The following is a 26,733-nucleotide window of genomic DNA, read 5'->3' as shown; positions in this document are numbered from 1 at the left end:
ATTACCCTGCCAGGCGCAGGTACTAAATAATTCATGTGGCTGCTGCGAGGCGGGGGCTGCAGCTTCCGGGAGGGCCCAGGAGGCCCAGCAGACCGGAAACAAAATCTGGTCACTTGAACTTGAGTCTGATCTCTGCAGACCCCATGGAGCTAGAGAAAAGGGCTAGGTTTGGTGAGAACGGGTTGGAGGACATGACCCCAGGCAAGTCACTTTGCCTGTTTGTTTCTTGCTCTCTTATGTGAGTTTTAAACAATTACAGGGAACCAAAACTGCAGTGTGACGGGCACGGCCCTTGGCAGGTTCTCAGGGGAGGTACTGATCATCCCCTGGCCCTGTCTGCCTTCCCAGGAGCTCTTGTATTTCAATGATGGCCTCCAGCATACCAGGCTGCCGCAGGACTATGAGAGGGGCTGTCCTCCTCTGTCGTCCCATCCCTACATTCCCAGACCTTGTGGGGGTGCGGGCGGGGCCACGCATTTTGGCTGTTTTGGGAGGCTCAGTTTCCTCCCTTAGAATAAATCCCTAGCCAAGAAAAAGTTCGTTGGAATCAAACAGCCTCGATTGGTCTAGAAGGCAAAGAGACTAGGTTACAAATATGTATTATGAAATCCCAGAAAAATTCTCAATGAACACACCGGGTTTCTGTGGTTATAATTCCTCACAGAGGATGAGGTCATCTGATTCTGAGCAGTGAGGGTCCAAACTACTCTGCTTCCAGCTGACTGGCTGGTCGGTGTGAAATTTACCAAGGTCTGATGTCACCGGCAACAGGTTCTAGACTCTTCTAGTTTTTTTCCATTCCAGGCTCGTTTGTGATGTAGCTGGACCACTTGGGGGAAGGCACCTTTCTCCTAAAAACACACCTATTGTCTCCACTTGGCCAAGGACTGGAGGGAGCAGGGCCACTGGGTGTCCCTAAGCCAGGGTGGCCTGTATCTTTCAGGAGCCCATCTTCCTAAGCCTACACATGGATCCCTGGAGGACTCAGGCTATGAACAAACCCACATTCACCGCAGGCTGCTCTTCGGGACTGCCTGGCGGGGCCAGGACTCACAGGAGACTATCACTTTGAAAAGCAAAGACAGTGCCTTTATTCACTGTGAGGGATCTTGGGGCCGCTAACCTAGATCAAGAGAAGCCTGAGGTGCACAGAGCTCCCCCTTCCCCTCCATCAGAGGGACGTAATGCTCCATTCATGGAGGTAAGTAACCCAGTACAGGGATCGGTAATGGGGGGGGGGGGACATGCTGTCACACACAGTCTATGGCCCTACTCTCTCTGCAGGACCTGTTAGCCCAATTTAGCTCCGGAAAAATATTCCAGTTAACAAAGGCACAGCCTGCTTAGGGGCAGGAGGGTGGCGCTGGAGAGCTGTGGGAGGACTACAGGGCAAGGTCGGGTCCTGCTCTGGTTCTAGCCCTCACCCTGGGCCCCCAGAGGCAACTCTTGCCTGAGGCGCAGGACCAAGTCAGAAGACCTCGTCCCCATGAGTCTCCAGCTGTACACATCTCCGTCCTCGGTGCCACCATCATCAGGTCCTAAAGGATGCCCCCCCTCCATTCCCTCCGTGGCCATCAGGACCCTCTGGAGCATGTCATGGGAGAGAACACTGCCAGCAGAGATCTGTACCTCAGCCAAGTCCCAGTTCTGTGAGCAGCTGAGACCCCAACCCACGTGGCCTGGGACTCTCAACCGGCCCCTGAGAATGCAGCCCCAGACCCCACCTTGTGTCTCGATGCACCCCGGTCGGTTGCAGGTGGGGAAGGCATGGGGCTGTGGCGTAAAGGGGCATGTGAGGGAAGCACCAAAGGGGCTGAGACCCAGCACCCACAAGCCGCGAAGAGGAGCAGTGTCTGCATAGGCCTCGGGCTGAGCTCGTCGGGCCTTCCACGGTCCAGGTGGCGGCAGGAGGCCCTGATGAGAAAGACGGGAGCCAAGTTCCACCAGGGCTCTGCTCCCAACACTCACGGAGATTCACCCAGGCGCAGGCGGGGCAAGCTGATGTTGGACACCAAAACAGCCGGAAGGCCCAGGGCATGAAGACAGGGCATCTGAGGATGGCCATCTGGAGAACCACAGCATGGGGACACATGGGCTGTGACTGGGGGGGGAAGGGCGTTGACGGGGGACGGAGGCAGGCCTGGCAGTTCTGCAGATCTTTGTGGCCTCAGTCACTTGGGGACCAGGAAAGGCTGGGCTGGCCCTGGGGCCCCAGCCACACACCTCGGGGCTTCACAGGTACCCACTCAGTCCACTGCTTCAGGGTGGTGGCCTCCGGTCCCTCCCAGCTCCAATGACAAGGGCGGGAGAGGTGCTGGGCCCTGCCCAGCCTGGACAGAGGCCTGAGGACATCAGGACGGCGTGTGGTTCAGGGAGGAGGGCTTCTACCATCTTGTTTTATTTGGCGGGGACTGAGCCTAAAGCAACCAGAAAGAACAAGAGTCAAAGGGGACCCCCCTACCGCTCGGGGCCCAAGCACTGACTTTTACTAAAAAAAGTGCCTGAGGCCCCGGGGGGGGGGGGCTGGTGCAATCTGACATAGAAGGGAAACTCTGGAAGAAGTTTGTTTTTCTTCCAGCAACCTTTCTCTCCCTTCCAATAGAGACATTTGTTTTTTCCCTGCAACCGGTGTCAGAAAATAGCTTCTGACCAGCTGGGGAGAAACATTCCCAAGCTTGGGAGGGGCGGGTTTGGCAGCCCCTTTGCAAAGCCCTGAGCCGGTGTTCAAGGGTCAAAGCACTGCGCTCATCCAGGCCCCGGCCACTGGGGCCCACTGGCCATCCCAGGGTAGGCCTAGGAAGATAGGTCTCAAAGACAACCTGGCCGGTCTTGGGGTGGCCACTTCTAGAGGCTGTGTGGCCTCTCTGGCTCAGTCTGTTTACCTGTGAGAGGGCCCAGGACTGCGAAACCCCTAACTTGCCTCTAAAGCCCTGTCCAACCCTACAATGGCATGATTCTGGGATGCTGACTCCACAAAGAGGACAGAATACTGTCCTGTCCATCTTTCTGGACAGCTACGAGGTTTAAAATGACCTGATGTGGGGGCGCCTGGGTGGCTCAGTCGGTTAAGCGTCCGACTTCGGCTCAGGTCAAGATCTCGCGGTTCGTGGGTTCGAGCCCCGCGTCGGGCTCTGTGCTGACAGCTCAGAGCCTGGAGCCTGCTTGGGATTCTGTGTCTCCCTCTCTGTCTGCCCCTCCCCAGCTCACGCTCTGTCTCTCTCTGTCTCTGAAAAATGAATAAACGCTAAAAAAAATTTTTTTTAAATAGAAAATAAAATGAGCTGATGTGGAAAGGCTGTGTTTACAGTAAAGGACTGAGCAAGTGAACGTGTTAATAACTGCCCGGGGATGAAACCAACCAGAACCGGCCGACCCTTTCCACCTTTGGAAACCCACTTTGTAAACAAGTCCCAGTGCACAGTGTGCTCTAATGGCACGGGGCGGTGATTCTCCACCTCGTCCCCTAAAGGACCTTGACGGCCATTGCCCCGAAGAGGGTCTGAAGTCGGCCTAGCTTCCCTTACCCACACCTTACCCACAGAGCTGCCTGATGGCGGGCCCCTGCCTTCCCTGCTCTGGCCTCACGTATGGCAGGTGGAGGGGGTCCCGGAGGAAAACTGCCTGGTTTCAGATAAACCCAGATGCTGGACTAGACCCCAGACAGGAGCTGGGCCCCGAATTCGTTCTAATTGCACGCGACAGGGTTACCCAGGCTCAGCTGCAGACTCCTTCCCTGGGTACAGGCGTCAGCTACTTGCTTGCATGGAAGGAAACATCGGCAGCAGCTTTCTACACGAACTGGATTTGGAGGGAGAAAGAGGAACCACCCACAGCCCGTAAAGGAGGAGGCCCATTCGGTGACCAAGAGCCCAAGTCAGAAACGACATTCCCAGAGGAAGGGCTAATAAAGCAAAAACGTGTTTATTAGGCACCCTTGCTCCTCACAGAGGAGCAAGACCCAGGACAGACGCTCCTGAGAAACCTCTCGAGGTTGCAGGAATCTCTTGGAAGATTCCAGAAAGTGTTGGCACGGACTGGCCACCACCCCCAAGAAGAACACTATTTGGCTGGAGCGTGAAGCTAGGGTGAGCTTCTCAACTCCACAAACACCGAGGAGTCGGGGGGGAGAGGGGGGCCCTGGGACACCCCTCCTGCACCCGCCCAAACACTGGCAGACAGGGAGGGCTTTCCTGGCTCTGGGGCACAGTCGCCCGGAGCCACTGAGGGGTCAGGGAAGTAGGAGAGCAGTGGGCTCTTCTCCCGGGCCAGGTCCCTGCAGGGCCCTCCCCACATCTGCCTGCCTTCTCCTGGCCGCCGACTCAGTCCCACACGTAGGGGTTTCTAAAGACCTGGGAGCTCTTGCCGTCTTTCGGCGATGTGGCTGCCTGGTGGCTCTGGGCCGCATACATGTCTTCGGCCCTCAGGGTGGAATTGGCACTGCCCATCACCTGGCTGTTGGCGGTGGCTCGTGGGAGGATGACGTCGTAAGCTCCTTCAGACTGGAAGGAAGGACAGGAGGTCTCACAGCCAGGTTCCGCCAGGGCGGACGCACAAACACTCTGCTTCCTGCGGGGCCGTGCCTGCCAGCTGCCCCCTCCCTGCTCCCCCCACCGCCTCCCCCAGCAGTGTCCCCACTTCTGGAAGCGGAGGGGCTGGCTTCTGACCTCAAGCCTCACCCTGCAGAGCTCCAGGCCTCTAGACACAGAGGAGGCGCCTGTCACCTCAGACGGTCCTGGGGCTTCACTATTCTCCGAAGGAACCTTTGCTCAAGCCCCCTCCCTCCTGCTCCCAATGCTTTAGGGAAATCCTGGGGCCCAGTGGAGGGTGAACCACATAACTGAGTGCAACTGCCTGCCTGGTAACGCTCCCAGGCGCCCGTCTCCCCAGACTCTTCCCGGAGGCCTCCAAATGTCACTACACGGCCCGGCAGTCTCACAGCTGCTGTCTGCCTGGCCGAGGACGGCCTTCGGTTAGCCCACGTTTCTCATCTTGAAGCCTGGGCCGGCTAGTCAGATGTGGAGACTTAAAACCCAAATTCTCGGGGCGCCTGGGCGGCTCAGTTGGTGAAAGCGTCTGACTCTGGGTTTCAGCTCAGATCAGGATCTTCAGGATCTCCAGATTCGTGAGTTCGAGCCCCACATCGGGCTCTGCACTGTTGGCACAGAGCCTGCTTGGGATTCTCTCCCTCTCTCTGCACCTCCCACATCTCTCTCTCTTTCTTTCTCAAAATAAACTGAAGAACAAAAAAGCAAAACAACAAAAACAAAAAACCACACACACACACACACACACACACACACACACACACCAAATTCTCTGCCCGGAACCTGGCTAGAGCTGTGATGGCCCTATTCCTGTGGGGGGGAGACAACTGTGGGGTGAGAAGGGCCCAGAGGCACCCGGCCCAGCTCTCACCCTGGAGGGAAGGTGAACTCCTTGCCCACCTGCCTTATCGCTACAGAAAGACCCGCCACGAAACCCCTGCCGCTTCAGGGTCCCAAGCCGCCTTCTGTCTCATCAGACCCGGCTGGTCCTTCCACTCGTTTGCACCCAGGTTCGGGCCCCGGGTGCTCCTCCCACTGGATTGCAACCCCCAGCTGCCCTGGGGGAACATCTAGCTCCAGGGACATCTAGATGGGTGGTTCTCCAACCTGGGTGTGCAACAGAATCACCTGGGCAGTTTAAGCCACAGCCGACACCTAGTCAGGATCCAACACAGTGGTGGCCTGGTAAATGTTTACCCTGGGGTGAGGAGGGAGGGAACCTTCCACTGATTTCTGTGGGCGGGTACTCCCCATGTGGCAGATTCCAAGTTATCAAGATGATACCACTGAAGAGATGCTAACCACCAGCCCCATCCAGTTTGCATTTATAGCAAGTTCCCTGGTGATGGTAATGCTGGGGGGCGGGGGGGGGGGGGGGTTAGGGAATCTGGAGACCACGTTTTGAGAATCACCACATCAGAGAAAATATCCCTGTCCGTCCAGATCCTACCCCCAACTCAGGGAAGCAGGACTCAGGTGCACAGGTGAGTGAAGGGTGGCAAGGTTGGGGCATCCGCTGAAGGAAGGATCCAGGGGTGGGGGAGAGGGAGGGGTTCCACAGCCTCGGAGGCTGTAACCAGCAGACTCGATGTCCTTCAGAGACTCCCTGCCCCTCCCAGCGCCCAGTTGCATGTTCAGCTTCGGGAGTAGGAAGGGTCTGGGACTGTAAGTTTCAGATGCTCCCTGCACCCTGCCCCCCACCCCAGGGGCTCACGGCAGGGAAGGGGGGCGGGATGAGAACACCACCCCGCTGACCTCCCTCGTTTCCGGTTCCCAGCATCTTGCCAAGGCGGGTCACTGACCTCTCCCCACAGTGACTGCCAGCCCGGGAGAAGGAACATATATGGAGTGAGTGAGAATCTAAACCCCTGTCTTCCTGTTCCCACCCCCCACTGGCTAATGGAGCATCTGGTTTCCAGAACCCACTGTTGGGGAGTGGGGGGAGGGGGGTGAGGTTGAGAGCTGCCTCCTCCTGCCTGTGGGGGGAAGGGAGCCTGGGCCCTCTTGGGACAGCTGTGGTTGAGGAGTTAATACTAACCTGGATCTGCTTTGGGGTCCTCTGTGCCTTTGGGGGCACCAAAGAGTGATACCTACCTACCTACCTGGCTGAGACCTTCCTCTGTCCTTCCCTAAGCTGCTTAGGGCAAAGCTGGCACCTCCACCAGCTCAAAGAGGGCCTATTCTGCATTCTCCACAGCAAGGGGCCCCAGTCACCGTGCGACGCTCCATGACACGGGGCAGGTCCCACTGCGGTGAAGCTGAGGGCGGTGTATACAACTCCGGAAAAAGGGCATCAGGAGCCCCGCTTGGTTCCCTGAGCCTGATGCATCAGAGGGAGAAGCCAGCCTTCTCCATCCATACCCCACCCCACCCTGCGCTGGCCACACGGCCTCTGCACCTGCCCACTCAGGCTGGGCTCCATGACCCCAGCAGGGTCACAGAGACCCTGGGACCCCACTCACCGGGCCTTTGTGCATCAGGGCCATCTCGGTGGGCTGGTACACACTGGTCAGCAGCTGCCCGTTGTAGCCGCTGTATGGGGACACCGGTCTCTTAGCTGCAAAGAAACACAGGAGCCGTTTGGAGGCTGGACTCTCAGGCAGGGCTCCCCAAGGGGAGCACACAGAGGGAAGAGGGGGGTCTCACCTGCCCAGGGATGACATCGAACCCAGGGAGGAAGCCTGGCCGGGGTTGGCCAGCTTGGCGGTAAGGCTGCAGGTGTGGGGGCCCCTCAAGAGCCCAGCATGCCTCTGTCGGGAATCAAGGCAAGCAGGATGTTGCCTGCCTTCCCCTCAGGCTTCCCTGCCGTGTGAGGACCACCCCCTCCCCCCACTTCAGCAAAGAAAACTGCTCCTGTCAGCAACCTCCACATCCCCATCCGCCCTGCGGGGCCAGAGGCCAAGAGGGGCACATGGGCCTTCGTTCGGCCGCCTTCCAAGATGGCCAGGCTCCAGCGCTGGCCTCTATCACTGCAGGCCAGCTGCTAGACACTAGGGCGGGCACAGCAGAGACCCCACAGCCTGAGACTCCTCACGTCGTCACAAAGCAGGACTGGATGCTGACCCTCCAGGACCCCACGGCCCAGAGCCCCACCAGGAGGACTGAGTGTACCTCCCGTCCTGTGGCACGCTGGCAAGTTTCCAGAATGATTTTCAGTTCCAGGAATACCTCCCCGGGCCTCGGCCCGGCTGGCATCCCGATCTCTTCTCCCCTGCTGGGGTTCCCAGGGTGTCGGAGGAAAGCTGCTGACCAACCCCTGGGGCCCGAGAGCAGGCTGTGCCTCAAGGAGAGACGGGCGGCTGTCTGTCTCCTGCAGACTGATGGCCCGCGGCTCTGAGGGACCACAACTATACAGGGCTGGCTTCCTAAGTGCTGGGCCGGCTCCATTGATTTTTCCATTTAGAAAAAAAAAAAAAAGAAAGAAAGAAAAAGAAAAACCCTCACAGCCCCAGAAGTGTTTGCCTTGAGAGGACAAAGGCTGAGTACTGCTGGGGCCTCCGGGCCAGGCAGCAGAGGTAAGCAGGGAAGGTCCTGCCCAAGTGTGCACACAAGCCCCGCCCCCCGCCAGCCTCGCCAATTGCCCCCTGCCCCATCCCTCTCCCCCGCAAAGCGCTCGATGGGTCCTGCTCCGGTAGGTGCACCTGTGCCCAGGGCCACCCCAGTGGGCAGATCAAAGATCAAGTGCCAGGCAGGACAAGGATCACTCCTTTCCCCCAGATCGAGATTATGGGCATCTCAGTTTGTAAGGACGCAGGGAGTTCTGATTCTAGAGCTTTCCCTGCCTCTGGCTCGCACCTCTAGCAGAGACCCCAGAGCTGGTGACCGACAGTCAGGCATTAAAGCCTTAAGCCCCCAAACATCTTAATCAGCCCAGTCTGGGCTTGGGGGTCAGGGCTCTGTACCTCCAGTTCCTGGTCATGTCGGGTGAAGGGGCTGTAGCCAGCTGGCTAAGAAAGCACGCGAGACCACATGTCACAGGACACATCAGGAAAGGCGCGGCTCGTGGCACACAGTAGGTGCTCAGTAAAGGCTAGACCAACAAATGCCAGAGAAATACTCTTCCCTTGGGAAACTGGGAACTCAACTGGCCAAGGGTCCCAGAGAATCATCCCCCACCCCACCCCCACTGCCTGCTTCGCTTGGCACAGGCTGCAGAAACCTCACCCACCCCTGCCTCTTCCAATTCCAGAACCCCCTCAGCCCGACCCCTCCAAGGCTGTATGGCTGGCCGGCACCCCTAGCGCTGGGCTCCAACAGGACAGCCCCATCCCATTAACAAAGAGCCGTGACAGGAGCTTGGGGACAAGCCAGCTGGATAGTGGGTGCTGCTTAGATTGGTATGTGGCACAGAGCTTTTATTAAAATGAACAGAATCCTGGGGTGCCTGGGTGGCTCAAGCAGTTAAGCGTCCGACTCCTGATTTCAGCGCAGGTCACGATCTCACGATTTGTGAGTTCCAGCCCCGAGTCCGGCTGGATGATGTCAGCTTGGAGTCTGCTTGGGTTTCTCTCTCGTTCTCTCTCAGCCCCTCCCTTGCTGGATCTCTCTCTCTCTCTCTCTCTCTCTCTCTCTCTCTCAAAATAAATAAACATTAAAAAAAAAAAGAAGAGGGGCGTCTGGGTGGCTCAGTCAGTTGAGCATCCGACTTCAGCTCAGGTCATGATCTCGCGGTCCGTGAGTTCGAGACCCGCATCAGGCTCTGTGTTGACAGCTCAGAGCCTGGAGCCTGCTTCGGATTCTGTGTCTCACTCTGTCTCTGCCCCTCCCCTGCTCACGCTCTGTCTCTCTCTCCCTCTCTCAAAAATAAAGATTAGGGGCGCCTGGGTGGCGCAGTCGGTTAAGCGTCCGACTTCAGCCAGGTCACGATCTCACGGTCTGGGAGTTCGAGCCCCGTGTCGGGCTCTGGGCTGATGGCTCAGAGCCTGGAGCCTGTTTCCGATTCTGTGTCTCCCTCTCTCTCTGCCCCTCCCCCGTTCATGCTCTGTCTCTCTCTGTCCCAAAAATAAATAAACGTTGAAAAAAATAAAAATTAAAAAAAAAAAAAAGATTAAAAAAAAAAAAAGAAGAAAATCTTAGCTGGGAAGACTTTTAACAGAAACCAAGACTATGAATGTATACCTAAGAGAAAAACAAGTCCTGGAAGGGTACTAACAATAGTAAATTAATGGCAATGCACACAGCTAATAGCTAATACTTCTAGAGTACTCTCCTAGTGCCGAGCACATGCATGAATTTACTCCTCGCAAGAATCCTATTTAACAGGAAACATTATCAGCCCCATTTTGCAAGTGGGGAAACTGAGGCCTGTGGAGGTACACGATCAGTGGTTATCGTTCTAAAGACGGAACAGGAAAGAATGGAGTAGAACTGGGAAGACAGCTGGGTGGGGGAGGGGAGTTTTATCCGTGGTGTTTGCAATTTTAGAGTGAAAATACATTCATGAACTACAGGAGTACAGGAAAAAAAAAAAAAAAAACTTTTCAAATCTGGAATTCAGGGAGTTTCAGGCAGGAAATTACAGATAAACCCGAGAACCTTCCATTCTGCCCAGGAGACCAGCCCCGTGTCCTGCCACAAACAGCGCAGAAGGAAAGCCGGGCAGGTGGGGAGGGGATTCCTCCACTTACCTGAGGCTGGCTCGTCCATGGAAAAGGCCTTGTTCTCCACAAACATGCTCTGGCCCTTCTGCTCCTTCAGGATGGTCTCGTAGCCTACGCCCCGGGTCGGGTACATGTCCCCCTGGTAGCTTTGCTCTGGGCTGGCCTTGGTCACCTGGGAGACCTCAGGGATGATGTAGAAGAGGACAAAGGCCCAGGCATTGGCGGCAAGAGCAATGGCCAGCGTGGGATCGTCCCAGGTGGGACTGTTGTGCTGCTTGTTGCCGTAAGTGTACATGACGATCCACACCACCCAGATGGCGATGGAGGTGGCCGTGGTGAGCAGCACGAAAACCCCGTGCTTGCGCCAGCGCTTGAAGCGGCCACACAGGGCTGGCCAGGCCCCCGTGAAGGCGCACAGCAGCAACAGCATGACGTAGATGAGCGCCATGACAAAGTCCATGTTGGCGATGGCACACGGGGAGGCCGTGGTCCAGGCAGCGCTGCCGTTGCCCGGAGGGCCGCCCTCGCCACCGCCCCGGACCAGCGTGATGATCAGCCACTCGGTGTTGATGATGACCTCCACGAGGGTCAGCAGCACGGCCACGGTGAAGATCACCCAGCCCCGGGGCCCATGGTTCTTCCGGGCCAGGAAGTTGAGGGCAAAGACGTGAGCCACCAGGCAGGAGAAGCAGATGGCGAACAGAACTCCAAAGAGGAACCGGCGCGAGGCACAGGTGGAGAAGTCCGGCTTCACCACGCAGGCAAAGACGAGGCAGAAGAGGCCCAGGGTCCCCAGCAGAAAGAATACCTGGGTCCCCAGGAGGCTCCGCTTCTTGGTGTCCTGCACAAAGGGGAGGCTGGCCACAAGGATGATGGTGAGGACAAAAGTGGTGACGACGCCCGCCCCGGCCACTGCCTCCAAGACGATGCCCCAAGCCCCAGAGCGGTCACACAGGTTGTAGTAGAGGGGGTTGAGGTCCGGGCTGCAGCCGGGTGGCACATGATTCTGGGCCTGGGCCCCTGAGCATAGGAAGAGGGGCAGCCCCAGGCATGTCAGCAAGGCTTTGGGGATGGCCATCCTGGCTCCCAGGCCAGGCTCCAGCTGGGTCCCTAGAGATAGAGCAAGAAAAGGTAAAATCAGTCCTCCAAGGCCGGCCAGATTCGGACACACGGGTCTCTTGCTTTCCCCTCTCCTGAACCAGGGCAGCCAGTGCAAGCTGATGACGACAAGACTGTCCCCTAAGCTTCAGAATCCTTCTTGACACAGAACTCCCGGGAGGCATATCGACTGACCAGAGAGGCAAGTGAGATGAAGCCCATTTGTCATCTCTGTCCCTCGTCATGGAAGAGGAGGAAAGTGTCACTGAATTTTCAGGTTCCCTGTTCCCTTAGCCTATCCAGCATCCGGATATTCCCTGAGCTCTGGTAGCTGGTGTGAGGGTTTGTGAGCAAGTCAAAACCAAGCATACCACCCATTTAGCACTTTGTCTCTGCCCTGAGACTCCCAGAGTTCAACAGGCCCGATGCCGTGCCCCTCAACTCTGCCCCTGTGACGCCCACGTCCATGGCCAGTCTGCCACGCACTCATTCACGCAACGCGTACTTAACGAGCACCCGTGACAGGGTGCAGCCTGCGGCCAGAAAAGATGAAGAAGCCAGCTCCCTTGGATTCCTCCCTGTCACCTCCCTTTTCTGCCCTTCACCTGCCCACTTTTCAGGCCAGCTCTCCTCTTCAGAATCCAAACTTCTTTGTCTAGCTCAGTTGCTGGAGTCAAGGATAAAATCAACGAATTTCTCAGCTAGGGACTTAATGACTTCATGCAAAAATCCTCCTATGAGGCATTAACATTTTAAAAGCAAGAACCAGACAAGGGCAATGCAAGAACTCATCTATCATGGAAGACTTTAAGGCACAGTAGCTAGAAGGCAAAAAAGAGATTTTTCATTCATACCAGGAAGGTAACTGATTACTCTACGTACTCCGCATCGGACCAGTCCCAACAGCGGCTCTACCAAGTGCTAAGCAGCAAAGAAAATGAAACCCCCGCTCTCAAGAACAGCTGGATGTTCCCTGTGTGAAGTGGAGGTCAAGAACGTGGCAGGTTCTTGAGAAATGAAACATCCAATCAGTGAGCTGTCCAAAGAGAGACTTTACATTTACCTGGAGAACAGAGAATCTAAATGTTCTAGAAAGCCAAGTTCAAGGGCCCGGGTGGCTCGGTCAGTCAAGCCTCTGACTCTTGATTTCAGCTCAGGTCATGATCTCGCGGTCCGTGGGATTGAGCCCCGCATCAGACTCCACACTGACACTGCTGAGCCTGCTTGGGATTCTCTCTCTCCCTCTCTCTCTCGAAATAAATAAACTTTAAAAAAAAAAAAGCCAAGTTCAAAAATACTATGAAACGTAGGTACTGCACATCATATCACCCGTTATGTTCAAGTAACTAGTTGTAACCTTGCCTCTTCCTCTCTCACTTCTGGGGTCCTATAGAACACTCCAGAAAGACAGCAACCAAGCTTTCCTGGGCTGACAATGACCGCTAGTGACTCGTGGGGGAATGGCATGATCCACCTCTTCCCACTTCCTTTCTTCCTCCTTTGGGGGTGGTGATACCTACCCCCATATGTTTTCACCATCCCTGGTTAACCTGACCTCTCTTTTATTTATTTATTTATTTATTTATTTATTTATTTATTTATTTAGAGAGCGGGCGAGCGAGCAGGGAAGGGTCAGAGAGAGCAGGAGAGAGAATATCCAAGCCGGCTGTGCACTGTCAGCAGAGTCCGACATGGGGTTCGATCCCACGAACCATGAGACCATGACCCGAGCCAAAACCAAGAGTCAGATGCCTAACCGACTGAGCACCCAGGTGCCCTCCCCACCCCGTTACCCAATTTCTAACAGGTGAACAAAAGTCCTGTATCCCAGTCAGTAGAAACGTCGTCTCTCCATAATTGAGAAGTGGAAGCGTATTGTTACTGGATCAGGGAAAATAGAAACTCATGGAGAAAGTGAAATTGACATAATAAAAGCGCATCAATTTTCCAAGTCCTTTAATACATATCCTACAGGCCCCTTGAAATTACCGTCGATATCTCGACCTTCTGAGCTACTTCATTTTTCAGTTAAGCTTGCTATTTCCTTCCCCCAGATACCATCTATCGTTAACTCTTCATAAACTAACATCTTTACTGCGTTCCTAAAAAACTGCCCGGTCACAGAGCTCAGTTTCTCTTAACTTGTAACGCAAAAGCACCGTGCCTGCCCCTGCATCGACATTTAAATAAGCTTTTGTAGGAGACTTTGTGTAATCGTAAATCAATAACGCATAAACCATATTTACAAGTGCCGGAAAGAAACAGTAGAGGATTCATGGGTAAGGAGGAACAGTGAACCACTCCAGGGGATATAATTTGCAGATTACATGCTATGGGCTCCTAAGCATTTAACCCCATCTTGGGCGTTTGGGGCTCACAGCAAAGCAGCCAGCCCTTGTGGTAAAGTTGGAGATGTGGAAGTGAGCCCTGAGAAAAGCCACTCCGATTTGGCCCCCAGGTATTTGCACATCTTCAAGCGCTTCCCCCCCCTCCACCACCTTGCGCTGGGTCCCCATTTAGAACAGGTGATTATTCCAAATCAGAAAATATTTACTGTGCATCTGAGGGGGGAGGGGCCGGGGGAGGGAAGGGGAACAAAGCCCAAGCTCTGGAAACTACAAAGATGAACAAATACAGTCCCTGACTTGATGGTTTTTAAAATCCAGTATGAGAGATAAGGTATGAGAAAATATGAGCCATAATAAGGTATGAGAAAATAAGTGCCCCACAACAGAATTTGCCTCTGGGGAGAAAAAGGTGCCACAAGGCACAGAGGAGGAAGCCTTGCGCTGAGGGGTCAGAAAAGACAGAATGGAGAAGATCTTTCAACAGCGTTTTATTCAGTATTTCATCAACTTCAAGTATGAACTGAGTTTGTAAAGGGAGACTGCATGCAGGTGGCTAGCGACAGACTAGAAATGCTACAGGGAAGGAGTTTGGGGCATTTTTCTGAAGGCAATGAGGAGCCACGGAAGGTTGTTTTTTTGCACCAAGGCGGCATAACCAGGGCTGTGTTTTACAATTTCAATCTGGTAAAAAGCACAGGCAATCGATTTGTTGAGGACACGTTCACCCCTGTTGAAAGATCAAGGCCAAAGGTAACAAGCCATAATGGACAGGTCTGGGAGATCGTTTCCAAAATAACATCTAAGGACTGGTTGGAGGTGAGGGGAAAGGATACCAATTCGCTACAAGTTCATATCTGATAACAGCCATATCATTACAAAAAAAAAAAAAAAAACCCAAGTCCGGTCCCATTTAGCTCTGCAACCCCTCTGTCACTTATTCTTCTGGAGTACATGCCTTTACCCTGATGGCATCCAGCAGCCTCCTAGCTTCTCAGCACTGCCAGTGTGGGAACTTCCAAAGAAGGAAACAGGAACTTGTTTCCTCTCCTCCTCCCCATCCAGGGACCAAACTGCCCAGGTGCCCTGAAACTTACCAGCCCCAGATGAAACAAACCATTCCCACCCTGATACAATCCATTTCTCTGATTCCCCTGGAAATTCAAGGGTGAGGGTAGACATAGGAATACAGCAACTCAGGCCTAGGGCAGCGATCCCTGGAAGCCAGCAGATTTAGAGCAGGAAGCTCAAAAGAGTTCAGCACTGGTCCTTTGACCTCCAGGAGCGCAGATTCAGCCAGTCAACCCATGCCATCTTTTAGATGGTGGAGAAGGGGGAAGGACTTTTTAGAAATGGACCCAGCTCTGCCTAGAGACTCTCCCTCCACCGGGTCCCTGAGCCCTGCACTTCCCGGCTGTCTTCTGAGCCTTGATGGTTAAAATTCTGTGTGCATGTCTCCCCTATGAGGCTGGAAGGTTTGGGAGGGCACTGGACAAGACCTGTTTATCTTAGCATCCTTGCAACACCTGGCGCTGTGCCTTGAACACAGGAGGCATTTAAAAAACATTCGCTGAACAGACTCGGTGCCCATTTCTCCCCTGCCTTCTTCATTCTGGAGTCACATCTTCTTGCTTCAAGATTCTCAGTGGGACCAAGGACGGGAGGGGGAGGGGGACTTCTTTCTGCCCCATGAATTTCTCCTACACCACCGCTGCGGCATAGCCCAGTCTCAGATTATTTTCTGGACAAAGGGGCCCTTTTGCTTCACCTCCCTGGAATCAGTCATACAAATATTTTTAATCACCTCTGAAATCGGCCTTTCCCCAGCTGAGCTACTCGGCCCCCAGCTCTGGTCTGAGTCAGCCCAATCCAGTTCCAGAATCCCCTTCCTCCCTCTTTCCCTCTCCAGGGGGAAGCAGAGAGGCCTCCAAGGCACCGGTGGGTGCAGAGGCCCAGCTGGCTTGATCAGAGGGGGTCAGGCCCTCTCACCTTTCTGGAACAGCCCCTTCCTCACCCCCTACCATTCACATCAGAATCTGAGAACCCCTAGGGCCTGGGAGACCATCCTGAAGAGGGCACCATGGGCTTCTCACTGCCCCGGTCTGAATCTCCTAGGCTCAAGGATACAGAGTAAGATAAAGACACACAGCCAGTGGTTACATTTAAGGATGCCATGACCTTTGATAGCCCCCTCAAAGGCACCTAAGCTCACCCAGGGATACTACAGAACATCCTCCTAACTCCCCCTCCCCGTCTGCCAGCACTGAGAAGACCAGCAGGAGAAATGCTAGGACCTACCTACAGTGCTCCCACCTCCTTCCCTTCTCCCCACTCCCCTCCCCCCCCTTTCTGGAGTTGGGTACTTAGGTACTTCAGCCATATCATCTTACTCAGGTCCAGGGGTCTCCAGGTTGGGGAGGGAGGGGCTTCTGGGAATCTCATCCTTGACTCCACATCAAGTGGGCCTTTGGGCCAAAATTTCCTGAGTATTCTGAAACGTGGAAGTCTTCAATCCAAGGGTCTGCTCTGGAATGCCACTCTGGAATGTGCCCTACTTCCCAACATTCCCCCCCCCCAAACATAGAAAGACACAAGGTGGGGACCTCCAGAAGCACAAAACCCTATTGTGACACATTCTGGTCCCTGTGCTTTAGGATCAAGATCGCGACCTTTGAGATGACTGGCTTCTCCGGGGTGTAGAACTGTTGGCGGGTGGATGGAGGGGCGCTACCCAACCCCTGCGGCTGCAAAAGGCCCTGGAAAAGCCATGGGGGTGGGGAGTGGAGCGGGGATCTAGAAGCCAAGCTGCCAGTAGAGGCTCTTTGATGGTCTGATTGCAAACTTCCTACAGGAAGATTCGGAGAATTTCCCTCCCCGCTTCCTGGGGTCTACACCGGCGCTCCCCCAGCCTTCGGAACAGAATGCGCCAGGGACCCAGCCTCTCTCACCGACTCCCTCTGGCCACAGAAACCTGCCCTCCCCATCCACGGGCACCAGAGAGGGCGCCGGCCCATAAGTCACTGCTGACGGTGGACTCACGCAGAGAGGCGGCCGGAGTGGAGGGGGCACCGATTGTGGGGTTCGGGACAGCGCCGGGCTTCCCCCAACCCCCGTCCCCCAGCCGGCTCCTGTTTGGAAAGTTTCTGCGACCGAGCGGAGTTGGCGCTGTCCTCCGCCCCCGGTCCTCCGCCCTCGGGCTTCTGCCCGCACCCACCGCCAGCCAGCCCGACCCAGGCGGCGGAGGGGAGGGCGGAGCGGGAAGGCAGGAGTCCTTACCTGGGACGCACCGCCCGCCCGACTCTGCCACCTCCGGCGCCAAGCCGGGCGCGGGCGGGGGGAGAGGGACTCGGCGTGGGGCGCGGAGCCAGGCGCAGTCCTGGCCTGGGGTGGCGGGGCCCGGGCGGGGGGCTCGGGGCTCGGGGCGCAGGGCCTGCCTCTCCCTGGGACCTGGGTTGAGCTGGCCGCGCTCGGTGTCTCCTTCTAGCGCTGGCCTCTCCCCGCACTCGGCTCCTTTCTCCGGGCGAGGGTGGGCTGGCGCCGGCATCACCGTGACATCACCTCCATTCAAGCGCTTATCGGGCGGCCGCAGCGCTCCAGGTATGTGCAATCCGTTTGCACAGTAACAAAGCCCGTCCGGCCCTCCCCCAGCCGACTCACCTCCAGGCTCCGGCGAGGCGCACTTTCCGGCCGAGGAGGGAGCACCGAGTTTCTGGCGAAGCTGGAGTGAGTGTTGTTGCTGTTTACTGCCACGCCCCCGCCCGCGGGCGCGCGCACTCACGCGCACTCACTTTCCGGGCTCGGCTCTCGCTCCGGAAAGCGGTTTGGGGGGCAGCCCAGCACACCTCGCAGGCGGGCTCTCCCGCCCCGCATGTCCCAGCGCGCACACACGGCCAGGCGCGGGGGCCACCTCGGTGCGTCTCACCTAGCCTCCGTCACCTTCGTCCTGGCTCGCCCGAGAGGCACACGCGCCGGCCACAGCGCGCTGCTCGCGGCTGGAGCGAGGCGCACACTGAGACACAAAGTCCGTCTTTGTCACGCCTTCTGCGCCCCCTCCCCTCCCCAAGCTTGAACACGTGGACACACCACACACCCACTGTCCGCCTCCTCCACGCGCGGCCCTTCCCCGGCCCCGGGGTCACCAAATGTGCGTGGGAGGGCCAACCGCGAGCGTCCCTGCTGCGTGGGCCGGGCCCAGGTCCACTCGGGACAGTGAGCAAACGTCGCCCTGGGCCCGACTCCCCTGCGCCTGGATTTCCTGCGATCGCCCCAGACTCAGTCCAACTCTGAGCGCGCGCTCCCCTCCCCGCGTCCCCGTTCCCTGTTCCGACTTGTCCTAATTAGCCTTCACGGTCGTGTTCCCCGAGGTACAGTGTTTAACCCGGCCCCCGCGGTCCCTGCGCTCCGGGACACAGCGGCCCTGACTCCGAGTCCACCCTTCGGGACTTTTCCACGAGTTCAAATACCCTCCGCCCCTCTCCGCGCCCCACCCCCCACTCCCTGCCTCGGGGTGGATCGGCGGGTTGCCACCCTTTCCCCTCCGGCCCCAGGAATCAGCAGAAAGGGAACTGCAGAAATGGGGAAGCGAAGCCAGTCTGGGACGTCCCTGGCCCAGTAAACAAGAGGAGATTTTCCGGCCGCCTTCCCCTGGGGCTGCGGGCTCCGCGGGCGCCCAGAGGGGCCTAGTTAGCCGGCACGGAAGGCCCGGAGGGGCCGCGGCGCACCGGGAAGGGAGAGGTTGTTGGACCTGGCTAGGGCCCAGGGGACGCAGAGGGAGGGCAGGGCGCCGGGTCTCCGGGGTGCTGTTCTCGTGACGCCGAGTTGCCTGGGGGATCGCCAGCAGCGCGCGGTCGGAGCCAGCCGGTGGCGGGGCGGGCGGCGGGGTGTGTTTGCACAGCCTGGAGCGCCCGGGAGGAGGGGTAGCGGGGGGGAGGGGAGGCAGCGGGTGTCTGGCGGTGGCCAGGTCGGGGGAGTAGGGCGCGGGGAAAGGTGAGGGGGTACCTCTGGGGCTGTTTGGGTGCCTCAATCTACGACCAGCAGGAGTCAAACTCCATGAATCACCGGGAGCTGCCCGAGCGATAAACCTCAGGGCTGCCCCTCCCCTCGCGCACCGGCTTTTCCGACTCCAGGAGGGAATGTTTGCTTAGCGGCCGGGGCTGGCGGTGGGGCCCTGGTTTTCTAGAACCTGCCTCCGTCCCTGTGCCTTGCCCTCGCTTGCAGGTCTGGGGAGTGTGGTGATCACTGAATTGTTTCCGTTCCTTTTAAATATTAAGAGGAAGAGCGCGTTCGGCTGCACAGTTGTACCCTACTCCGTGTCTCCCTCCCGTGACTCCACCCCTGCCCCACGTCTCCCCGACCCTCCAGTGTCTGAGGGCGAGCCCAGAGTGACCCAGCAAGTTCTTCTGGCCTCTGACCAGTAGCTTTCATTAACAGGACAGCTAATGCCCAAATCAGTTTGCTGGGAGGGTTGCTCATTAGCATACGTGAAAAGCCAATTCTGAGCGCGGTCGGGGGGCGGGGCTGGGGAAATGGGCTGGAAGCCGGTGAGCTGTGGATCCAACCCGACATCTCAAGTTTGCTTTCAAGCTGCTGGAACTCCTTCCGGGACGGAGGCCTCTACCAAGAGGCAAGTCTACCCCCACCTCATTCCCTGCCCAGGCAGGGGTAAGGTTGGGGTATGGGGTGCCTGGTCACCCGATGGGAGTTTGGGAAGAGGCCTGCCAGCCTTGAGCAGTGGATAGCGGTGGAAATGTAGCGCAGTTTTCTGAGAGCGGTTTGCTGGGTCCCTTTTCACCCCATCTCACTCTGGAACAGGATCTGCCTTCAAAACAAGGCAAGGCCCTTGGGGCAGATGACCTGGCCCTTTCAGCCTCTAGGATCCCTGGGGCCCTCGGCTTGAGTCCCTTGAGCAGGGCCTAGCTGGATGTGGGGTGGCTAGATGGGAGGTCCAGATCTTGAGTACCGCCCCCACCGCCGTCCCTGCCCACCCCGTGAGTCACGTGGTCGGGGGTGGGTGCTTCCGGACAGGACCAGCCAGCATTGGCTAGAAGGGAAGTTTTGCTTTCCAAGACTCCAGGTACAGGGTCTTCTGCACCCCACCCCCCATATGCCCTTCACCCAGTTTAATGACCCACAGGCATCTAAGCCTTTATGAACTCCCGGTTTTCACCAAAAAATAACACTTTGGGAAGCCATCCCTGGTGGATACTGCCCACCCGCTGTTCAAAGAGATCCGGGATTGAGGGACTGTGGGGGAGTGTCTAGCTCCCCGCCTCCCCTAATACAGTGCTTGAGTTCCTGCTGGGCCATCAGAACCACTTTTATCCATGGCCGCAATTGTCTGAGGGACTGACAAGGCCCGGGGGTCAGAAGCAGCTTTGCCACCTGCCAGCTGTGTGACCTGGGCAAGTCACCATATCTCCCTGGCACCCTGCCTGCACTTTCCTCTCCATGGGCATGATAACCCCTCCCCCACATCTCGCTGTAACATCCAGATGAAGCCCAATCTAGAATGTTCCTCGCACAGCCTGCCTCTCACAGGTGTCCAGAGGTCAGCCTCTCCTTTCCTGATGCACCCCCTCTGAACCTTCGTCCTGTCAGCTAAAAGGGCCCAAACTCTTCTAGAAGCTGCATCTCTGACCTTTCAATTCTGTTTTACGGTTATCAGAATAACCTTATGCTCTGGGTCTTCACCTCTGCTTGTCCTTCTTCTTCCAACATCCTGTCCTTCCTGTGACCAAAATTTTTACAAAATCAACCCTGCCTCAAAGCTCAGCTCCAGGCTCCCTCTGTGAAGCTTTCTTCACCTTCTCCAGAAAGAACCCTGGGCCTTGCCCCTTTACGCACAGCCCAGCATGCATCGTTGATGTATCATGACCCTAGTGTACCTTCATCAAGCTTGTTAACCGTTGTCCACCCGCCCCCCCCCCCCCCACTAGACTGTGCCTTTCACAAGAGGGAGGCATGTCTCACTCATCTTGGGTCCCCAGGGTCTGGCCCAGAGTCTGTCACGTGGTGGTGGCTCCATTGTTTCAAGGTCAGGACAGTAGCAGCAAGAGTTGAGATGCAGCCCCTGGAGGGTGGTTCCCTGCAGACCTTCCCCTCACAGCAGGGGCCTTGCAAACAGTGTGCACCTTCCCTGCCCAGAGCCGGAGGCCTTGGGAAGCAGGCAAGCCCCAGTGCCTTCTGGAAAAGTCCGTCTCCCCCCAACCCCCGCCCCGGGGCCAGCAATGCCCTACATTCCATGTCCTGGCTTGGGGCACCGGGTGGTCAGGGGGAGGCTAGAGGTCAGCTGTGCTTCCTAGAGAGACCCGCTTGCATGGGTAGCATGAGTCCTGGATGCAGCTTCAGCTGGTGGAATCACTTTCAGCAGTCATTTCCTCCTCCCCGTCCCTGGGGGTTGAGTGCCCTTGGTCTTGTGGCCTGGCCCCAGTGAAGCGAGAACAGTTTCTCACTGAGCTGGGGGTGGGGCTCTTGGATCCCTGACAGGTAGGGACCTGGATTCTTGTGCCAGGCGGCTGGGTGCCCCACAACTGGCTGATAAACAGATTGTGCGTTTGACTTCTCCTTGCTCCCAGGCTCCATATTAACTGGTTACTGCCCAGGCTACTCTGTCTGGCCAAGTCTCCTTTTCTCTTAGGCTTATAGGAACGGTGCTTGAAATAGTAGGTGCCCCCTGGGTTTTTTTGTTTGTTTGTTTGTTTTTAAGGACCCAGGTACCAAGGTAGCACCTTAAGAAGTAGGAAGCCAGGGTCCTGGGAGCAGGCAAGTTAAACACTAATTCACCACAACTGGCTGCCCATGGATGATCCCTCTGGAATTGTACCCGGAAGTGGGCTTTGGGCAGAGCCTGCTGGAATGTCACCTGACGCCAGGCCCATCCACACTGGCCACAAATCTGCTTCTGCCAACCGCCACCCCCCCCCCCCCCCCCCCCCCGCCTCCGGCCATGGCTCAGTGGCCGCTAACCAACTCCCAATGGAGAAGAGAACTGGATTTTCTGAGTGCCCAGGTCTGGACAGTAGCTGTCAACAGGCAGTAACTCTAGGAACCAGGGTCAAAGCAGAAGGCCCAGGGATTCAGGCCCCTCAGCCCACTAATCCCTTCCGAAACCAAAAAAGAAACATACACGCAGTGCCCCGTCTAGCTCCCTCTTACCTTCAGGAAGGGTCTCCCGCCCCCCACATCTGAGAACATTTCAGGGACAGGATATCCTTCACCTACTAGCAGCTAAATGGCCCCAAACTGGTGACCTCACTTGCAGCCTTCCTACCACTCCCCAACACCTCCAGTCACCCTGCAAACCCCTGTCCTTTGGGGGACATTCCCTGCCTTCATCCCGGCACTCTGCTGACACCTTCCCTGGTTCCCACTGCCTTGAAGTGAAAGACTAAACTTGCTCGCTCGGCATTCAAGGCCTCCGCAACCTGCACTCAACCCAGACGCCAGCCTCATCCCCTTCCTTTCCCCCATAGGAAATGGCCACTCCGGCCTGAGAGGTCAGCTCCCGAGTCCGGTCAGCTCCAGACTTGCCTTCCTGTGGCTTTACTCAGGCTGCCCCCCATTCTCTGTCCCGGATGCCCCCTCTGGGTCTCTCTGAACCAGTCCCCCTTCAAAGTCCTGTGCTCCTCGCAGAATGTTTTGCTGGTGACCCCACCCCATGGCTCCCCTAGAGCTCCCCATCTAACTTGAATTTGCTAATCTGGCACTGCTGTGCGTTGTTCATTATATCTTCTGCATAAACATCTTGCCTCTCTAACCCCCGATAGGCTTGGTGGGGAATGGCTTCTGATTTCATTCAAAGCTCCAGGATAGTGCTTTATGCACACAATTCAAAAAGGCAGTAAATATCAGCAGAATATTGGGTTGACTGGCCAGCAACTCAGTGAGGCTGCCTTCTTGAAGAGAGAGGTCAGGCTCAGGGTTTAGCCTCGGCCTTGCCGCTGTTGTGAACCATGTACTCAGATCCCCACCTCCCTCTGGGCCAGAAATCCAGGCCAGGAAGTTCAGAGAAAAGCCAGGTGGTCTGATATCTCGCAGTACTCATAATGGCTTGCTCCTGTAGAACACGGTGCCACTTTTAAGTGTCTTCTCTGTATATTTGATCCTTACAGCTTGATGAGTTCAATAAAGCCGATATCATGACCCCCATTTTACAGATTTAAAGACTGAGACCAAGCCCTGGATTAAAACCCATTTGTTGGAACGCCACTGGATTGCCCGTCTCCGGGCCATGCTGCAGAGTGCCTTTGTCACCTCGCATACGGCTCTTCCCTCTTCTGCCTTAGTAATGAACGCCTCTTACGGGTAGAAGCTCTTTGAAGGAAAGATGGGTATCTGACCCATCTCTGTTCCCTTGGTGCCTTGCCCATAGTAGGGCTTCAATAAATCTTTGGGAGGGAATAAATAGATGAAGGATCTGGACAGGCCTGCACAGGAGAAGGACACTGGCCACAGAGCACCTGGCATCGAGCGCACGCCCAGCCTCTTCTCAGCTACCCTTTCTTCTCGGGACAGTCCCTTCACTTCAGAAGCCAGCCTCATGGCAATGCTGTGCTGAGCAGTTGCCTGGCCTGTGGCAGGGCCACGTGTCTCCCTCTCGAGGCCTTTCTTCCTTCTCCAACCCTGTTCTCCGGGTGGCTGCTGGCCCCTACAGTCACTCACATCCCCTCTGCACACAGGGCAGCCTGCCTTCGGAGCCACTCAGCCCTTCACCAGCCCCCGCCAGCCACCAACACAATTCATTCAATGGCATTCAAAAGACCCAGTTGTAGCCCCCAACCCCCGCCGATCCCCCCCCCACCCGCCTGGGATTTGAGGGCACCCTGACTCTCGAACTCAGCCAGGACCTGGAGGTGAGGGAGAAAGCCAGGGTGCCACGGGAGCGTCACACACGCTGCACTCACCACGGATGGCGCTCCAGCCAAGCTGGCTTCTGGGCAGCGTCCAGTCCCCGCTGATCTGCCCCGCGCTGCTGGGGCCTTGACTCTGTCTCCCTTGCCGGAAGCCCCGCTGCGGTGCGGCCGGAGGCTGCCGGGAACCCAGCCCGGCTATTCTGGGAGTGTGATGGGGCTCCGGGCCGCCTGGCAGCAGCTGAAATTTCAGCCCCTTTGGTTTCCACACTGTTCTTCTCCTCCCCTCTGATGATAAGGCAGAGTTCAGTCATTATGCCAAGTTCAGAACCACTGATGGTGCATTTGAGGGTCTTAAGAGCAGCTGTGGTTGTGCTAAAGTGGGACCTGGCCATAAACCGCCGTACTCCAGCCCGCTGATGCAACGGCCTGCGTTTTCGCTATCAGTCATCCAGACCGTGGCCCTGCTTGTTCACTTTTACAACCGGCCTCATATCCGCCCTGCCGCATCAACCCCCTGCTCGGGCTTTCGGACACAGTCCCTCCCGATGAAAGCCAGTAGTGGAATCCCTCCGAGAGCCTGTTTCCTTCCTTTTTTCGTTTCTTTTAAAATCGACACCGCGGGATTTGATTCTGCAATGTAAGCAATAAAGTATGAAGAGTGAGTTTGGGTGACAGAAGGTTAGAGTCATAATCAAACCCAGTTACAACAAAGTTAAGCCCCCTGTGATTAACCTCTGTCTCGATAGACCCTGTAGAAGCCCCCGGAGATGATGGGGCCGGCTTTATTATCCTCGTGTGGAAACTGGAGGCCAGGATAGGAACACAGCCCACCCAAGGTCACGTGGTGAGGGACAGAAGGCTTATGTGTGGCATTTGACCTCCTGTCATGAAACTGTACTTTTAGAACTAGAAAGAGTCACAGAGTTGTCCAGAGAGCACAGAACTTGCTCACCTGTGACATGGGGTGGTCATCCCTGCCCCATGGGATTGCTGTAAAGATTATGCTAAACCACACATCCGAGAGAGCCCTTGGCTGGAATGCCCATGATTTGGGATGTTCTGGCCCCAGGCTCATCTCCCTCCACTCCCCGATTGCGTAGGGAGAGAGCATCTTACAAAAACAGTGGTGAGGCTGGTTCTTAGACTTTCTCCAACCTTGTGTTGCACTGTTCGTTTAAAAAGCAGATTTCTGTGGGAATGCAAGCTGGTGCAGCCACTCTGGAAAACAGTATGGAGGTTCCTCAAAAAACTAAAAATAGAACTACCCTATGACCCAGCAATTGCACTACTAGGCATTTATCCACGGGATACAGGTGTGCTGTTTCGAAGGGACGCATGCACCCCCATGTTTATAGCAACCCTATCAGCAATAGCCAAAGTATGGAAAGAGCCCAAATGTCCATCGATGGATGAACGGATAAAGATGTGGTATATATACACAATGGAGTATTACTCGGCAATCAGCAAGAATGAAATCTTGCCTTTGCAACTATGTGGATGGGACCAGAGGGTATTATGCTAAGCAAAATTAGTCAGAGAAAGACAAATATATGACTTCGCTCATATGAGGACTTTAAGATACGAAACAAATGAACATAAGGGAAGGGAAACAAAAATAATATAAAAACAGGGAGGGGGACAAAACAGAAGAGACTCATAAATATGGAGAACAAACTGAGGGTTACGGGAGGGGCTGTGGGAGGGGGGAGGGGCTAAATGGGTAAGGGGCACTAAGGAATCTACTCCTGAAATCATTGTTGCACGATATGCCAACTAATTTGAATGTAAATTTTAAAAAATTAAAATTCAAAAAACATAAATAAAAAAAATTAACAAACTTATTGAAAGCAGATTTCTGGGTCCAACTCTGGATATCGAACCTAAGTCTCTAAGCCAAGAAGCCTAAGAGTGGTTGTCCAAGGTGCACACCCCCCAAGTGCACGCTGACCTTAAGAACCAGTGAGGCAAGGTGAAACCAAGAATTGTTCAAGTCAGCTATGAGGAAAGGAAGGTGAAATACAGGCAAAACACAGAAGGCCTGCATGCTCCATGAAGGATTGGGTTCACTGCTGCTGGGGAATGAGGGACTTAGGAGGATGAACTTGGAAGGGGCGGGTGTGGGGGGGTGATAGGGAAGCACAGATCAGATCCCCAGGGGAAGTGTTCCAGGAAACAAGCACCTTGTGGTTTTCTCTATTCCTCCCCACACCCACCCTTGGCCCTTCCTGTGTTAAAGGCATTAAGGGGAGCCTGGGTGGTGCAGTCGGTTAAGCGTCCGACTTCAGCCAGGTCACGATCTCGCGGTCCGTGAGTTCCAGCCCTGCGTCGGGCTCTGGGCTGATGGCTCAGAGCCTGGAGCCTGTTTCCAATTCTGTGTCTCCCTCTCTCTCTGCCCCTCCCCCATTCATGCTCTGTCTCTCTCTGTCCCAAGAATAAATAAATGTTGAAAAAAAAATTAAAAAAAAAAAAAAGGCACGATTAAGGGTCAGAAAGTTACTATGGCTGGGGCAGGGCGGGGGGGCCTGGGTGGCTCAGTCGATTAAGCATCCGACTCTTGGTTTTGGCTCAGGTCATGATCTTGGGGTTCTTGGGTTCGAGCTGAGCTGACAGCATGGAACCTGCTTGGGATTTCTCTCTCCCTCTCTCTGCCCCTCTTCTCTCTCTCTCTCTCTCTTAATAAATAATAAATAAATAATAAATAAACTTAAAATAAATAATAAATAAACTTAAAAAAAAAAAGGAAGTTACTATGAGGCTTTGCCTCCTTTGTCTTGCCCTCCTGCCCTTTCCCCTAATATTTTCCAGCCCTGTCTGAAGTCATTCCAATTAGGGTGACGTTCCTCAGTGTTTAAGGCTCATTCCGATTCTCTTTTAACTAGTACTCCAGACGATGGTTGTGCTAATAAAGTTTAAGAGCCACCAAAATACAAATCTATCGTTTTTTTTTTTAGTTTATCTATTTTTGAGAGAAAGAGAGAGACAGAGTGCGAGCAGGGAAGGGGCGGAGAGAGAGGGAGACACAGAATCCAAAGCAGACTGGAGGCTCTGAGCTGTCAGCACAGAGCCCAACGCGGGGCTCCAACTCATGAACTGCGAGATCGTGACCTGAGCCAAAGTCGGACACTTAACCAACTGAGCCACCCAGGCGCCCCGCCAATAAGATTCTTAACACGGGCAATTTTTTAAAGGGCACTTTTGGTCCCTGTTAGGACCATCCAACATGCACAGAATGAATGGTGGTCAAGGGATTTAACCGACTAAGCCATCCAGGCGCCCCCAAATGCAAATCTATCTT

General features: G+C 55.6%; 1 protein-coding gene across 5 annotated transcripts; it reads right to left on the bottom strand.

The window, feature by feature from the left end:
• Positions 1-583: 583 nt before the first annotated feature.
• Positions 584-23,640, bottom strand: GPRC5C (G protein-coupled receptor class C group 5 member C). 5 transcript variants are annotated; one of them, XR_006589278.1, is made up of 6 exons: positions 16,864-17,212; positions 10,172-11,254; positions 7,007-7,101; positions 4,350-4,499; positions 3,709-3,798; positions 584-2,417 (listed from the first exon to the last, which is right to left on the bottom strand). XR_006589278.1 is itself a non-coding variant. In XM_006940546.5 (5 exons), the coding sequence occupies exons 2-5, from the start codon at positions 11,220-11,222 to the stop codon at positions 2,385-2,387; spliced, it is 1,329 nt and encodes a 442-aa protein (XP_006940608.1). In that variant the 5' UTR covers positions 11,223-11,254; positions 23,490-23,640; the 3' UTR covers positions 584-2,384. The 5 variants fall into 5 exon arrangements, 4 of the variants coding, with proteins under 4 accessions (XP_006940608.1, XP_006940606.1, XP_019673761.3 ...); XM_006940546.5 differs by lacking the exons at positions 3,709-3,798; positions 16,864-17,212 and adding an exon at positions 23,490-23,640; XM_006940544.5 differs by lacking the exons at positions 3,709-3,798; positions 16,864-17,212 and adding an exon at positions 17,245-18,054.
• Between the last annotated feature and the right edge of the window lie 3,093 nt (positions 23,641-26,733).

Source organism: Felis catus, chromosome E1, assembly GCF_018350175.1.
Source record: "Felis catus isolate Fca126 chromosome E1, F.catus_Fca126_mat1.0, whole genome shotgun sequence".
Lineage (NCBI taxonomy): Eukaryota > Metazoa > Chordata > Mammalia > Carnivora > Felidae > Felis > Felis catus.
The sequence above is the reverse complement of the archived record's forward strand: the minus strand, read 5'-3'. Positions and strand labels throughout refer to the sequence as shown.

What these genes read in the sequence shown, in the direction of transcription:
- GPRC5C (XM_019818202.3), bottom strand. Translation starts at nt 17,131, where the DNA reads ATGCCGGCGCCAGCCCACCCTCGCCCGGAGAAAGGAGCCGAGTGCGGG. An exon ending in GGGCGGGCGGTGCGTCCCAG is followed by an intron (nt 11,255 to 16,863) that starts GTAAGGACTCCT and finishes CTCTATCTCTAG; the next exon opens with GGACCCAGCTGGAGCCTGGC. An exon ending in CCCTGATGCACAAAGGCCCG is followed by an intron (nt 4,500 to 7,006) that starts GTGAGTGGGGTC and finishes CCTTCCTTCCAG; the next exon opens with TCTGAAGGAGCTTACGACGT.